Source organism: Egretta garzetta, unplaced genomic scaffold, assembly GCF_000687185.1.
Source record: "Egretta garzetta isolate BGI_Z169 unplaced genomic scaffold, ASM68718v1 scaffold48, whole genome shotgun sequence".
Taxonomy (NCBI): Eukaryota; Metazoa; Chordata; class Aves; order Pelecaniformes; family Ardeidae; genus Egretta; species Egretta garzetta.
In genome coordinates this window covers 1,644,189-1,661,110 of record NW_009260595.1, presented here as the reverse complement: position 1 = coordinate 1,661,110, position 16,922 = coordinate 1,644,189, and the positions used below count along the sequence as shown (strand labels likewise).

General features: G+C 40.2%; 1 protein-coding gene across 1 annotated transcript in view; it reads right to left on the bottom strand.

The window, feature by feature from the left end:
• Positions 1–16,922, bottom strand: part of CNTNAP5 (contactin associated protein family member 5) — a 232,003-nt gene that overhangs the window by 68,882 nt on the left and 146,199 nt on the right. The window contains exon 14 of the mRNA XM_035900233.1: positions 15,579–15,591. Coding sequence (XP_035756126.1) covers positions 15,579–15,591 — 13 coding nt within the window. The remainder of the gene's footprint in view (positions 1–15,578; positions 15,592–16,922) is intronic.

The following is a 16,922-nucleotide window of genomic DNA, read 5'->3' as shown; positions in this document are numbered from 1 at the left end:
CTACGAGCTCACTGGTTGAGGTGGCCTGGTTTTAGATCACTATACACCATATACCACATGGACTGGGGGAAAGCACAGAAGAGATGAGCGAGTTTGGAAGTTTAGACAGATCATATGCTCTTCTTTGGAGTTTCTTTTTAAATTGTTTTATAATGGATGTGAAAGGGCTACACGGTCAGGAGATACCTCTGAACTAATAAACCTTATAAACCACTGTAAGGTGAGAGAAGTAGTTTATCACAGCAGGTTTTGTTCTTAAATGCTATTTAAGTTTTTGCAGAGGAAAGCAATTTCAGAACCTAAAAATAACATCACAGAGGACAGAGGGGAATAGTTGAAGTGTCAAAGACGGTGAATGGTGCATCAAACCATAAACCGATCATTTCACCACAAGAAAACTTAGTATTCAACTATTATTCATGGAAACGTTGAAGGGAGACATTATGAGCAACGGTCCCAGGAAAGACTGCCAGGAAGAAATGCTTTGCAGCTCATTCATTCACTATTATTTTCCAGGGATAAAAAAGGCCAGATCCAGCAACTGGTATAGATGCATCTGGCCCCAGCAAAATCAGGGTAGTTGTGCTGATTTGCACTCACTGAGCATCAAGCTGTTCGCAGGAAGACAGAATAGTTGAGGCTGGATGGGACCTCCTGAGACCTAGTCCAGCCCTCTGCTTCATGCTGTTCTGCAACAGATTCAGGTTATATGAACTCCATAGATAAACTCTGTGGCTGTCATTGGGACAGATAAAAGCACCATCTGCAGGTATGCAGCGACTGAAATAAAGGTCTGAAGGATCTATTTTTAAAGGGGGTAAATTATTGATATATTTGATCCGTTTATTCTTGAAAGATCCATAGTGACAGCTCAACCTCTTGGGATAGGGCTCTCAATGTGGTGCAACAGTGGAGCTGTACAGCAAAGCCCCCAGCTCTGCACAGCTCCCAGCCTTATGCACTCTCACCTGCCACCAGCCAGAGCCTTTCATCAAGAAAGTCCACAAAACCCCATGTCTACAGCCTGGCCACCAGGGCATAACTCAGAGCAAGTTGCTCAAGTTTATGGGCATAAATCAATTGGAGTAAAGTCAAGTGGAATTAATGCAAGGTTTAATCCAATGCTTGCAGAAACCCATGGAAGGTTTGCTGGATCATGCTCACAGCAAAATGCAATTTGATAGACTAGAAAAAGAAAATAGATAAAATAGGGACATTTGGGACATTTAATAGGAGACTGGATAAGTTACAGAAAAACATGCTGTGGAAAGCAATCTTTGCTTGGTCCTTTGGGAGAAACTACATACACTAATAACAGCTCCTCTCCCCCTACTTTATTTTGAAAAGTGTCTGAGTAAAAATGGAATTACCTTACTCAACAGAACTGTTTCCTGTACACGCAGTTTTAACTACCAGCATTAATAATGAGAAAAGTATCCTTATTATTACTTCTTTCCCTCCTGCTCACATTGCACCAACACAGTCACTGGTGACTGAAATGAACTGTCTTCTGATTTGACAACCCTCCACAAAAGACAGATTAATTTTGTTCCTGTTGTACTTGCCATGACAGCTTCTAGGAATAATAAAAACTAGATTTGGGTATAGAGAATCTTTATTAGCAATATTGATTCATGAAGCAACGAGAACACACCTTGTCTTTCAGCTCCCAGGTTAATACAGCATGGCTGACAGCTAGAGAATAACATCTATGTACACGGAGTGAACCTGATCAGAAAGTCATTGGGACAATGTCATTTCCGCAGAGTGCCTTTTTGAAGTGTAACCGCTAACTGGTTCCTGTGTCTGATAATAACTACTGACTTCCATGGCTTAGATTGACCTTAAAGAAATCGGAAAATATCATCAATAAATATGCTGAATTTCTGACTGGGATAAAAATAGAAAAACAGTCTTAGCAGAACATAAATTAGAAGAGGTAATAACATATTGTTAATCACTTTGAAGCTGCAATCCCTAATTAAATAAATGAGGGGATTTTCTTAAAACTGATATTAGCACTCACAGATATTATTGGAATGGTGCTTCTGTTTTGGAAAGAATCCTTCAGAAAATGAGATGTGAACACCTCAGGTTCCCTGTAAAATTAATTGGGCAAATGAGCATCTTCAGCAAGAGGGAAATCCAGTATAATTCCCCATGCAGCTTTATACTAAAAGCCAGAGTTTTTTGGGGTTTTTTGGTTGTTTTTGTTTTTTTTTTAAAGAAAAAAGCAATATATTTAAGTTTACGCTAAACAGCTGAAAAAAATCCCTGCGTAGGGCATGCAAATTATTTGCTATACTCTAAAAGATAAGCATTGAAAACAACCAAAAAATGAAACCAACACCTGGAAAAAAGTTTAGAGAATCATCCAGGCATATTTATGAGCCAAGAAGGCAGCTTGGACAAGCAGAGTGAAAAACAAGATCTTAGCCTCTCCTCCTCCTCTTCTGTCACATCCCTACTGAACTGAAAGCTCAGCTGAACCTAATTGTTTATTTTTTGCTCCCTGAACGTGTTAGTTGGCAAAAGACAACACTCAGTTGTACTCACTAGGTTCATAACAGCACCCGTCTGGATGTCCAGCACAGCAGTGGAGAAAGTCCAGTTTTAAGCGCTTTATGAAAAAAACTCATCAAACTGCATCCCAGTACCTCTGAGAGGCCACAAACATTACTGCAACTCATTAAACTTCTTTATAGTCCGATGTGTTACAACACATTACAGAGCAATGGTAAATAAATAACTGCTGATTTGACACTGCTTTCAACTGCCGAGCAATTCTGCTTTCCTCAATGTTACAATTAATGTCAGCAGTTAATGCCTTAAGTGGTGGAATCGGAAACTCGACTACAATAAACAAATGCAGTCAAGTTTCAACTTAAGGATATACCCAAACTTCAGCATGGCGTTGATTCAGCTGTCCCCGTCTCGGGCTGCAATTACAGTTCTGTTGGTCAGAGCAGCAGGGGCATCATTTGTCATCCTAAGGAAGGCTGGAGTGCTGTGAAATTGGGCACTTTGGAAAAATGCAGCTGTAGCAGAACATATGTATAGGCAAGACCATGAAATGAACTGGCTCCAAGCCAGCACGTAAGGAGAAAAACAAGAGAATATAAATGAAAAAAATCATAGAATACTGTACTCAGAAGATGTTCCTATTGATATATCCTGACCAGCTTTAAAGGTCAGGATGACAACAATCTGTCTTCTCTGTGGAACAGCTTAATCAATTTGTAGCTCTTTTTTCTTCACCCTGTTAGCAATGAGTTTACATCTTTCAAATAGATCTTCTATTTAGTTTTTGCTGTTTAATTGGTCTCAGGTTCCTGTATATCTCTACGTAACTGTAGCAAACAGAGGATATATGTATGGGTGTGTACACACATTCAGGCACAGACCGTACCGGATAGAATATGAACTGCTCAGCCATGCTTTGTAGCTCTACTGTCACTAACAGAGATTATTATTCAGCTCAAGAGACAGTTTTCTGCTCCTGGAGCAGAAGGAAGAACTTGGCTGTAGCTTTCCAGTGAATACTGGAATGGGTGGAGGCTGCAGAATAACGACAACTATGCAACCACGAGAAGCCACCAGTCCTTCCCTCTTCTTCCAAACGCTGAACAGAACCACGTGGAGATGCAGCCTCCTTCCCCCACCACATTCACACACACACACTGCAGAGTGGGGCCAGGCACTTTGGCGGCTCTAGGAAATGTATCAGCATACGCCCAGTATCAAAGCGTCACCCACAAAGCTTAACAGCTTTCAGAGACAGCACTTTCTGCCTTCTGGGCAACATCAGGGCATCTTATCCCAATCCAGCAGAAGATAACCTGGTCTCATTCATTGATTTCTTGGCAGTACTGGAGCATAGCTCTTGACTCTTGAGAGAACTCCACCTGCCACATCACTTGTGAGGACCACATAGGCTGCAATGAGCATATAGTTTTTTTATTTTTTTTAAATTTTCTTTCTTCCCATGGAATATACAGTCAACAAGACAGCAGTTCTTATTTTCACAGTAATTAATCATGTGTTCATTTCATCTAATTTTCAGCACTTAACTGAGATGGCTACATCTACATGCCTTCTATATTTAATAGTGAGAGAAAGAACCACCATCGGAGCCATTCAGTCAACCTACAAGCTTCGTGAAGTAAGAATCAAGAACTTTACACACAACGTAACTTTCTACCATAGGACTTTCATCACAGCTGATGAAAGATAAACCTTTCTTATGGGCTGCATCAAGGCTGTGAATCAAAATCCCACAAGATGATCATATACATTACCATCTTTCCTTCCAAGAGTAAGGCACTTTAATTGAATGTACCTTTCTCAAGACAAGTATAACCTGCTACAAAACCCATCTACTACTGAGATGTAGGCACCTCCCTCATGTAGTGATGCTTGGGTGGAAACAATACAACCAAGGCAGGTGAGTCTCTCTAAGACTGGTGTAGGATTTTGGCAAGGTATACATTAATATATGCCATTAGAGTTCTCCAACAGCTATGCAAAAAGTAACTGGCTCAATCATTTCCTTTTAATTGTCTACATCATTTGCCTGCTTTCTTTCCAAGACATGGGGCCCTAGGGGGCCAGAGGAAATGAAGTCATGGACAACATCAGACCCAAGACTCTTATTTTAGAGCCAGACTCAGATCGGACAAATGGGAATCCCCAAGGGGGAAACTACTTTTAAAAAGATATGAGAGCCCCTCCCTTCAACCGCTTCTCTCTATACATATGCCTGCATGCATGCATGCACCTCCATAATGGAAGCTTTTCCACTCAGGTTTACATTAAGGAATTAATAAATATAAGTTACACGTTTATGGCTGTAACACACTCCTAAGTATTATGCTTTTTCTCACATCTGAAGAGCCGACCAAATGCGAAGACAAACGTTACCCTGATGTGTGCTTCATTTTAGAACAGACTGCAGAAACAATCAGCAATATGCAACCTCTTGTAAAGGAAAGTGACAACTTTCCTCCCTCTCCTCGTCTCAGTATTGCTTTTTTTCACCCCTCGCCTTCAGACAAATGACATTTGGCTATGTTGACGCTGTGCTTTGTATTTTCTTCCACTCATAAGCAACTGGTCAAGACAAGGTGCAGATGCACAGAGATTCAGGTAAGATGTGGCTGTATTACACTGTAAATTCAGAGATACAGAAAAATCATGTGTGCAAAGGAACCAACCCCTAATACGGAAAGAAATGTATTTGTCTGAATGTAGGTTTCTTTTCTCTTCCACATTGTGAGTAAAGGTTTTAACCATACAGCTTTACTTTTAAATAAAATACATAAATGACTCCCAAACAGCTGGCCTACTTAACACTACTATGTAAACATCTGTTCACATTCATGCATGCAAATAAGTACATCAGCTAGCAAGTCTCTTAGGCTCAAATTAGTCTTTATCAAGTCCTCCCAGAAACCACTGGGGTGGAGGCCAATGACTGTGTGAAGGGGGAAGAAAAGGAATTCTTAAGCTGTTTTTGGAGAATTGATCCTTGGAGAAAAGATGGATTATGGAGAATACCCAAAAACCTAACTCCTGTGCTTTCTATTTTTCAGTTTGTTTGCTTTAATGGAAGTTTTCTTTCCTGTCTCTTTGTGGCAGTTTCCTACTTCATCACGTATTTTAACAGCTTGTTATAGAAACGGACAGTGTGTCAAATTTTTATTCCCCTTTATTCAAACTATCTTTTGAAAGTGCCAGGGATCCCAGGCCTGCTCCTATTGAACTAAATGGGATTCTTGACATTGACGTGAATGGAAACAGGATTAGGCTGGCTGTACGCCTCATTAGATACGCGGTTCTATAGCACCCTCTAAAATTCTGCTGAACTCTCCCTTTCAAGCAAATAAAGCAGGTAAACTCAAAGGCCATGAAGTGTCACTATTACATTTAGACACTTAAACTGAGGTACCTGATGAATTAGCCATCTTCTTGCCAGGCATCTTAGAAAACTGCAGCCCCCGAGGGATTTCCCCTGGCCGTTACCACTTATTGCAAAGTCAAAGACAGAAAGCTAAGGTTATTGTTTTGCCTGTGGAATCAAAATATGCTGAGAGAGCATGTTATTCCCCAGACTTACAGGTTTATTGCGTTTCTAATTCACACCTAAGGTCACCATATGTCAAGTGAGTATGCATTCTGCTACCATGGCTACCTTCATCATTTAAACTTTAATGCTAAATAATCCTAGACTGGAACAACACTGTCTTAGAAACAGCATAATTTAGTGCTTATAGGGGAAGACTGGTCTTCTGATTAAAGACGTTCTGGTTCTACCTTTGGGTTTGTCAGACTTTCCAAAACCATACAAAAGTTAGTCAATCACTTTGGACTTTCATTTTCATGCCAGGAAGCCAAAGAACTAAAAGCCCTGAATAAACAAAATAAACAAAGCTAGTACAGCAACAACGGTGTCTTCTCTGCTGAGAGAAGTTAATAAATGAATCAATCTTTGATCAAATTTCAGCATTTAAAACTACAAGATGAGGTTTGAAATCAGTTTCTTGTGGCCTGATATGATTATGCCACAATGATGATGCTTCCCCCTGCATAATGCATTAATGTGAATTTGACCACACAATTGTCATTTCTTGTCATTTAAGTAGTCTTACAGTTAAGCAGCCATAATTGTCCTTTGGGTGTTATCTTAAATACATTAAAAAAGAAATTGAATGCTTTTACCACATTATAGCTGGGACACTTTTTCAAAGCTAATTTCTATGTCTGTGAATTATTCATAATACACTTCAAACAGGCTCTTCTGGATAAGGTAATTGACCTTGTCTGCATGAAGCACCTACTACCTTGCCTTGGGATAATTAAATCTACGATGTGGTCCATTATTTAAAGGTAATGTCTTTCATTAGGTTAGGCAATATATTATCACTCAACTAGTCACCTAATTCTGCATTTAGCGCATTCAAGTTTTCACTGTTTTGTCGTGGGTTACACTCATCATAGCAACATCTCACATTAAGTAGCATGGTATAACAGTAAGACAGCATTCTCTTGATAAAGGGGTGCATGACTTTAAGGACTAAAATGTCAAGATTTACCTCTGCATTTGCAACGTCAGTTGGCTGTGCTTTTTTTTCCGTGGGTGAAAGCAATAAAGTGTGTCTATTCAGTAAATACCAGCGTCAGGTCAAAACTCAGGTACAGCTAATGTACCAGGTGGCAGTAGCTATACAAATTCATGTACTGTTTGGTGGAAACAGGTTTGTGCTGTTGAAAAGTATGTTAAAGCCCTTGTATTGAATTCCATAATCTCAACTTGCTCAGGTACTGCTACAGAGTTTTATTTTGCTGTGTGGAAAAACCTCTGCGTGGCCTGCCATCCAGGATACAATTAGCAATGCTGGCCACTGCCCAGGCTAGCTCTGTACTATTTCAGCCTTCCCTGTAACAGACCACTAGGACTCAATTTCCTGCTACATATTCCCTCAGTAAAGACCAAAATAACTGGGTTTTTTTGCATATGCATGGAGTGAAAACTTCTGAGAGAGAAAGCTGAACAGTTGAGCACCCAACCCTCACCTGTGCTCAAACTACTTTGAACCACTTTAGCAGAATAAAGGAGCTCTGAATCTATTTTAGTCAGTCACTGACAAAGTCCTCCTGCATGGGTAAACTCTTGAGTGGCACAACGATCTGAAGATGCTCCTGCATCAATCCCTTCCCTGGCTCTGAAAAATGGCCAGAGATGGTACTGTAATTTATATTGCACCACTCCAGTAACCAGGCTTAAAGATGCTTCTCCACCTACCTCTACTTCAGTTGTGCAGGGTATACCTGTCTATTCTATCATAGGGACACAGCATTGGCTTTTTCAGTCCATCAGTGCTGAAGTGTTTGGACTCTGATTGCAAACACCTCATTAACAAGCTATGGATGAGCTTGTTAGTTTCTCTACCTTTCTGAATTTTTACAATGTTTCTGTGTTTTTACAATGTTTCTGTATGTTGTAGTTTGTTTTATACTAAAGTGGAATTTAATGAAAGATGCAATAATAAGGAGTTAATCTATCTTACTTGCTTAGATCAGCGTGGAACTGATCCTGCATATCTTTGAGCTTTGTATTTTTTCAGTTGAATCATTCGATATTGTAGCTTCTCTCAAGCTGTCCATTAACAGAATGTTATGATTATGTTAGCTATTCAGAGCTTTTTAATCATTTATACAAATACAGTTCAGCCTATGAATTGTTTATCTTGATTAGATATTGTTTGAGTGTTCACTTAAAATTATGAAGCATTGTTTTAGAGCAGAAATAAAGACAAGGGCACCAAAAAGACTTCAAGGTGTTAGAGTGAACGTTTACTCTGAAGACCTTTGGCTGAATTCCTATGTGCATGAATATTCAGGAACAATCTGTTCATGCCTCGGGAACATTTCTGCAAACACAAAAATCTCAGTATTGTGGTCCAGAATAATATAAAGAAAGGATTATGAAAATTATCAAAGTGAAATTGAAATGAAATTCCAGTAGGACAGGAAAGCAATAGCTGCCATTTATCATTTTCCATCAGCTAAAAGAAACTAGCCAAGGAAGGTATTGTTCTAAGAAAGATTACCTGCAACTGGCCTGCCTGCTAAATCATATTTCATAACGGTCGACTGCTTTCCATTGTGTAACCACAGTTGTGTACTATACGTTGATAGCTCCTGTCACTAGAATAGTATTATGTTTACCCATTAGTTTCTGCTTTTGTGCCACAACCCAGCAACTACATTATTACAGTGGTTCTAATGGTCTGTTTCACTTTGTTCATTTACCTATTAATTTTGGCAATGGCATATTTCATGGAACATAAATTTCATCCTCTGAAAACATGACAACCTGTAGTACAATATGGTCAGACAGATTCTGGAGCTTTGTATGGAAGTAAAATGAATTGTCCAGGGTGGCATTTTGGAAAGAACATACCTCCCTCTGGAGGCATTGGTTGTATCTAAGGTGATTACTTCAGCAGTAATAGGATGTAATTATTCACTCAATAAAATTCTGCCTCTATTAAGTAGGTACTTCTAATGTTCTGCAGATTGACTGGTGGCCCTAGCCTGTCTCACAGAGGCAGTAAACAAAATGCAACCCTGAATCCAGAATGTAATTGTGCACTGGGAAGGAAGTGACCTAGAAAGCTGGCATCGCTTTGGACTTGGAGGGTCTGGGAAACAGGACCCCAAAACAAAACCTGAAAAATGCTCACTACCAGGAGGACCCTCCCAGGTCAGTGACAGATGATAAAATGGCAAAACAAACAGACCAAACTGACTTTTCAGAGCCAGAGAAAAAGCCAAAGGGAACTAAAACAGAATCTACTTCAGGAAAAGACAGCTTGTCCTAGAATCCCACCCTGCGCTGTAATGTTAGCATTGGGTCATGAAGATTTCTCTCCAAGGAACAGCCCTTAAACTCCTGACATGCACCAAAACAGTTCCGTATGGATAAAAACCCGAGTGCTTGAAATAATGGTGACAATGGGAGGTAAACAAATGCTTAATGTACAGAAAGCCTTTAGCTCAATGGGGAAGAGAGTCACAAACACTAACTTGCCTTGCACCAGGCCTGACAATGATCCATCTACCCCAAGAAGCTAATCACTGTCAACCTTCGCTCTTCTTTTCCCCCTAACCTATCTGCACATATCTACATAAATATGCAAACACATACTTTCCCAAAAAGAGAACACTCTATATCAGCAGATAATTTTATGGATTGCACTGACCATTTGAATCAGCAGCTTAACAAAAAGTCAGTATTTAAAATAAACATACTGTGTAATTGATGTTACTTTTTCTTCAGATCCACTTTTCAGCTCTCTTTGCATTTTTTAAAATATCCTGTCATAGGCTTGGATTCATCAGTAAAACAAACCTGTTTATTACTGAACTGTTAGGTTCAGTAATACAAAACTGAGAAAAAGAAGAGCCAGAAATTGTTACAATCTTTTCTTTCCTACCAACGAGTGCCACTACCAACATTTTGATCGTATTGAATGAGACAGCCCGAACAAAAAGAAGAACAGAAAATGGCTACAGATTGCAGACTAAGCTACTGGGAGCACTTTTCATGCGCGATTAATGTTAATGTATTGGAATCACTACATGTTGTAAATTAGACCTGTCATTTTAAACTTTTTTTTTTGGCAAACCAAAAATATAGGGAAAGGGGGACATTAAGATTTCCTCCTAGCACTAGGACACTTGGAAGTCAGCAGAATCAGTATAGTACTCTCTAAACTCTATTGATTCTAGTGGGCTTCAGATATTAATCTCAACCTGGTTTTCTAGAGAAATGAGACACATTGGAACATGCTATGTGAATGTTCACGTGTCCATTGTTCAAATAACTCACGAACCCACTGGCCAATTTCAAACACATTTGACTGAAAAATATGTTCCTACAGGTTTCATGTACTGCTTAAGCAGAAAAAGGAGAGATCCTCCTAATACTCAGCCTAAGAAAAGGTTGCAAGGCATTTTCAGTCCCCAGTAGATGCCAAGGCAATCCATACACTAAAGCCCAAAACCATAGAGAAAAAAAAAGCATCATTTATTACTCCACCATTCATTAAACTGTTGTTTTAGTAAAAATAAACAAAGAAACATTGTTCTAAACTGCCAAAAAAACAGTAGCACAGATAAAATAACCAAAACCGCAGAGTTGGGAGAGGATGCTGTTCACTAGGCAGAAGCATGAGAACTAGATGACCTCTAGGGGTCCCTTCCAACCCAAAACATTCTATGATTCTATGATACACTGTTTAATCATTTTGATCAGTTCCTCTCTAGAAAGGTATCTAAAGTAAGTTGGAAGTATCACCTTCAGCTGCGTATCTCTCTGCCTGGAAGAACTTGAGCATCTATGTTGGGCTGAACACATAACCTTAAGACAGCTACAGTAAGCCTTCACAGATCCCATCCTAGAAATGCAAGCCTGCTTCCAATAGCTCTAACAGGGGTCACTGCCAAAAAAAAAAGGGTGCTGTTTCTTAATTATATGGAGTACCTTCTTGCCTTTTACAAAGGAAGACAACATCCTTATCTTACGACTACACCATATGCTACAATCAGAGGTGTGACCAAGCAACAGGTAGAATAGTTGTAATGGTCTCTGTCTAATTAGTGGGGGTAGGATCAGCCATCTATCAATGGTGAGATGAATTAGCATTGAATCAGCATTACTGGAGACACACTCTGAAGACCAGATTATGTTAAAGCCCTGCTTGCTGCATCTGTCTGTGTTTGGACCCATACCTGGATACAAACCATCATGGCTAAGCTGACCCTTTCTGAATGCAGTGCACTCATTCTCAGGTGAGCTTATCTTTCTATGAACAAGAAAGATAGGCTGTCCATATGGCATGCGCATGTCTGATAAAGAAATTAGGCTTGGGATTCTCACACCTCTCCCATTACAATCAACCACTGCAGCAAAGCAAAATCCAAACATCGCCTTGGAGGTAAAGAGAAAGAAATTTGGATTCTTAAGAGATGCTTGAGACTGGGGATACCATTCCTGGTCTACAGTGCAGAATCACAGATTTCTCTTCTTACCTGGCTAAATATACCAAACGTCCCATTATACCCCACCTGAATATACCATTACCTTGCCTGTAATTTGGTAGGTCCATAACAATTCGCAGAATCAAGCCTTCCTTGCTGAGCCACCGTAACTGTGGTAATGAGTTCACTAGAAAAAACAAATATACCTCAAAGGGATGGCATGTTCATTCTTCCACTACCAGCACAAGGGCAAGGCACAAGAGGTACCTATATAAGTGTTACACTTAGAGTGCAAGGCTTCAGAGGTGTTCATCTGGGAGGAAACACTCTTTTTACAGTTCTTTTTTGTGGCTGGACAAACTTGGCCATTGGTTTTAGAGTGGTACATTCAAATAGATCTAATGGCCCATACCAGTTTCAGGGGAAATTGTCATCAGTAGCAGCCTGATACCTCAATTTTCTTCTCTGCTAAACGAGGTAAGAAAACTGCCTTTAAAGAGGGACTGCACAGATTAATTGGTTAACCTTTCTAAATGCTAATGCTAAAAAAAAAAAAAAAAGTTTTCGTCTGGGACTTTTGAATTCTGCTCTTGATAGCAAAGGAAGAAGGCTCTTGATGTTGCTTTGAATCCTGAACAGCTCAGGCAGGAACACACCCCTTGGCTAAACCAGTCCCCATTAAAGCCTGAGCCTTCCTCCTATCAAAGGGGCTTGGAAAAAAAAAAAAAGAAAATCAGGCACAAAAGCTTTTTCATTTTTGTTCTCAATCTTTCTGGCCCAGCAGATATGAAAAAAGCTTCTCTAAAGAAAGTTTTAAAAGGGTTGTTTTCTTTCAGGTCACCACATCATTCTAGCTACTTGTCAAGCCTCAGTCAGATCTGATCCTCCCCAAATCAATCTGGGTTGGGGGGAGGTAAATAATTCTCAATTGCTTTTTAGATGCTTCTTGGGAGGGGATGAAGTGCACAACTTTTTTCCCCAAAGGTCTGGAGACGTCTCCAAGCATGCTTGCTTACCCTCTGTATTTTGGGCTTTTTTTTACAAAAGAGAGTAACAGACACTTAGAAGAGCTACTTTTATGCTCCCCTTAACATCAGATGGTTCACAGAAGCAAAGCACTGAACTAAATACTCTTAGGGAAGGTTCTTGTTCTGTTGTTTGAACACCAAGCACAAAATAATCTGAAAATACAGCCTTCAGCTCATCCTCATTTCACCTTCAGCTGCGTATCTCTCTGCCTGGAAGAACTTGAGCATCTATGTTGGGCTGAACACATAACCTTAAGACAGCTACAGTAAGCCTTCACAGATCCCATCCTAGAAATGCAAGCCTGCTTCCAATAGCTCTAACAGGGGTCACTGCCAAAAAAAAAAGGGTGCTGTTTCTTAATTATATGGAGTACCTTCTTGCCTTTTACAAAGGAAGACAACATCCTTATCTTACGACTACACCATATGCTACAATCAGAGGTGTGACCAAGCAACAGGTAGAATAGTTGTAATGGTCTCTGTCTAATTAGTGGGGGTAGGATCAGCCATCTATCAATGGTGAGATGAATTAGCATTGAATCAGCATTACTGGAGACACACTCTGAAGACCAGATTATGTTAAAGCCCTGCTTGCTGCATCTGTCTGTGTTTGGACCCATATCTGGATACAAACCATCATGGCTAAGCTGACCCTTTCTGAATGCAGTGCACTCATTCTCAGGTGAGCTTATCTTTCTATGAACAAGAAAGATAGGCTGTCCATATGGCATGCGCATGTCTGATAAAGAAATTAGGCTTGGGATTCTCACACCTCTCCCATTACAATCAACCACTGCAGCAAAGCAAAATCCAAACATCGCCTTGGAGGTAAAGAGAAAGAAATTTGGATTCTTAAGAGATGCTTGAGACTGGGGATACCATTCCTGGTCTACAGTGCAGAATCACAGATTTCTCTTCTTACCTGGCTAAATATACCAAACGTCCCATTATACCCCACCTGAATATACCATTACCTCGCCTGTAATTTGGTAGGTCCATAACAATTCGCAGAATCAAGCCTTCCTTGCTGAGCCACCGTAACTGTGGTAATGAGTTCACTAGAAAAAACAAATATACCTCAAAGGGATGGCATGTTCATTCTTCCACTACCAGCACAAGGGCAAGGCACAAGAGGTACCTATGTAAGTGTTACACTTAGAGTGCAAGGCTTCAGAGGTGTTCATCTGGGAGGAAACACTCTTTTTACAGTTCTTTTTTGTGGCTGGACAAACTTGGCCATTGGTTTTAGAGTGTACATTCAAATAGATCTAATGGCCCATACCAGTTTCAGGGGAAATTGTCATCAGTAGCAGCCTGATACCTCAATTTTCTTCTCTGCTAAACGAGGTAAGAAAACTGCCTTTAAAGAGGGACTGCACAGATTAATTGGTTAACCTTTCTAAATGCTAATGCTAAAAAAAAAAAAAAAGTTTTCGTCTGGGACTTTTGAATTCTGCTCTTGATAGCAAAGGAAGAAGGCTCTTGATGTTGCTTTGAATCCTGAACAGCTCAGGCAGGAACACACCCCTTGGCTAAACCAGTCCCCATTAAAGCCTGAGCCTTCCTCCTATCAAAGGGGCTTGGAAAGAAAAAAAAAAATCAGGCACAAAAGCTTTTTCATTTTTGTTCTCAATCTTTCTGGCCCAGCAGATATGAAAAAAGCTTCTCTAAAGAAAGTTTTAAAAGGGTTGTTTTCTTTCAGGTCACCACATCATTCTAGCTACTTGTCAAGCCTCAGTCAGATCTGATCCTCCCCAAATCAATCTGGGTTGGGGGGAGGTAAATAATTCTCAATTGCTTTTTAGATGCTTCTTGGGAGGGGATGAAGTGCACAACTTTTTTCCCCAAAGGTCTGGAGACGTCTCCAAGCATGCTTGCTTACCCTCTGTATTTTGGGCTTTTTTTTACAAAAGAGAGTAACAGACACTTAGAAGAGCTACTTTTATGCTCCCCTTAACATCAGATGGTTCACAGAAGCAAAGCACTGAACTAAATACTCTTAGGGAAGGTTCTTGTTCTGTTGTTTGAACACCAAGCACAAAATAATCTGAAAATACAGCCTTCAGCTCATCCTCATTGTTTCTTTTCCCCTGTCTCTGCCTTCACACTTTCAAAAATAGAAAATCCATTTCCCATAGGCTATCTTCACACTGCAAAGGCGGTAAAATTCCTGAATTTAAGATTTATAAGCAATGAATCTGAGTCTAACCCAATCTACACACGGTAAAAACTTTCCCATAGGCTTATATTTTCTTTTCTTCTAATTATACTATATAATTAAATTATGCCATTGCTCATATTGTGTATAACCCTGTAACACTCTGTCTTCCTGTATAGGTCAGACCAATTAAAGCAAAATCAAAGCACATGAGTTCTGTCCCATTCACTTGCTCCATCCCATCTGATTTTCAGCAAGGGCCTTGCTTTGAACATACTTTTTTTCCAAGATCTAAAACAGAAGTCAAATGAACCCAAAACATACATAAAACTGAGAGATTACAGCCCCAAATGCTTTGCTGTCCTCAAAGATAATGTGAATAGAAATGTAAATTACTATTGTTTCACTCATATGGCATCTTGGTAGAAGAGGTCAGCTGAGAACTCTAACACCACTATGATTTACATCTTCTATTCTCCAGAATCGGAAAACATCACTCTCCGCACTGGCCCAAATTTGACGGAGAAATTAGTTTAATGTCAGTAAGACAGTTTGAGTCTAATGGAGCCCAAGATGCTCAAAGTAGGACAGCCAAATGAAGCAGACAAATGGAATTGTGATGAGAACACGCTCCCCGCTGTGGCTCTAATGAGGGAGAAGGCACACTTTTCTGCTCAGGCAGCAGTACTGCTTGCTTTCTTGAATGGTGGACAGGTTGCTGTCATAGCTAATGACCCATTAATACAACAAGCCATGGATTAGCTGTTTGTTTCTAATTGCCATTCTTTATTTATTGTTAACAATATGCTGAGTCCTGCAAATTAAAAAAGACCATCACTGCTCATGATTAAGGAATGCTGTCTGGGATAGCCTGAAAAAAATAGTGTAATTCTTTCCTTCTTTGAACGGTGGGTATGAATTTCTTATATGACAGCTTATATGACTGGTCCTTTCAAGTCAGAGGTATCATTAAGACATGTCTGGTTCTGGCACACATGTGTCTCAAACCTACCCATTTCCAAACTCTTATTTGGACTGCAAAATTCCCTGAACTCAAGGTTTCTTCATTACTGAGCTATAAGCACTTATACCATCCCACAGGTTTCACAGGTTGAGCAAAAGGTATCATCAACTTTACTCCAAACCAGAGGTTCTTTGGGAACAAAAGTCCCAACCTAACAGATTGCAGAGGTAAAGCAAACATCTTACAGCACCATTTCACAGCACTGACTTCCTTACAGCACCACCAGTAACAGCTCACACAATGACTTCCAGATTCCAGGCTCAAAATCTGCTGTCTAGGTTTGCATTTCATTTACCTGCCCTCTGTGTCTTCATTAATATCCCTGGTACAAGCTTCCTGCATATTGGAAGGCGGACTTTCATGTCAGTAAAACACAGTAGATCTATTCAGTTTGGACAGACAAAATTTGTTTTCTAGGTAAACTGTAAAAGGTCTCTTAAAAAAAATAGATAACAGAAGTGTAATTCCAGAATTGCTCCTTAGACTTAATCATTCAAAGGAGGAAAAAACCCCACAACAAAGAACTAACAGAAATATCCAGTGACAGTGGAAGTACAAAGGACATAGTCCACAGAAGCACGCAGGAGTTACCCATACAAGCTCCTTCCTCACCACTCTATCAAGTCCCCACCTTGAGAAGTGTTTTTAAATTCACCTGACATACCGTGTCTAAAGCAATCACAGATAACGGTGCTCCAGTGTTCACTGGAGTAGTCCCAAGAGACTCGTGCCCTTCTGGTGTCACTCCAGAAGTATGCCAGGTAGCATTAAGCCTGTCCTCTCCTGCAGTGGGGTTCAAGGAGGGAGCGTGCTTTCCTCCCATGGGGTTAGGAGCCATGCAGTGGTTTTGAACAAGGATTTCTTCCCCTGTCTTCCTCATAGCTTTCTCAGCTCTTGGCTGCATTGTGATCTCAGAAAAGTACAATGGCACAAGAGGAGACGTAATGCAAGCAGCTGCCATGCCTTCCTTGGCAGCTATAGCACACTTTACCTCACTGTCAGTCAGGAGGAATCATATACGGCAAGGGAAGTAAAGGGTCAGAAATTGGGATAATGATGTTTCCATTATTCACAGGTGCTTCCATGCTAGATGCCACGTTACCTCCCACACACAGCAGGGTTTTTTATTCTGCTTAGACCACCTGCATTTTAATCAGCTGCACACTAC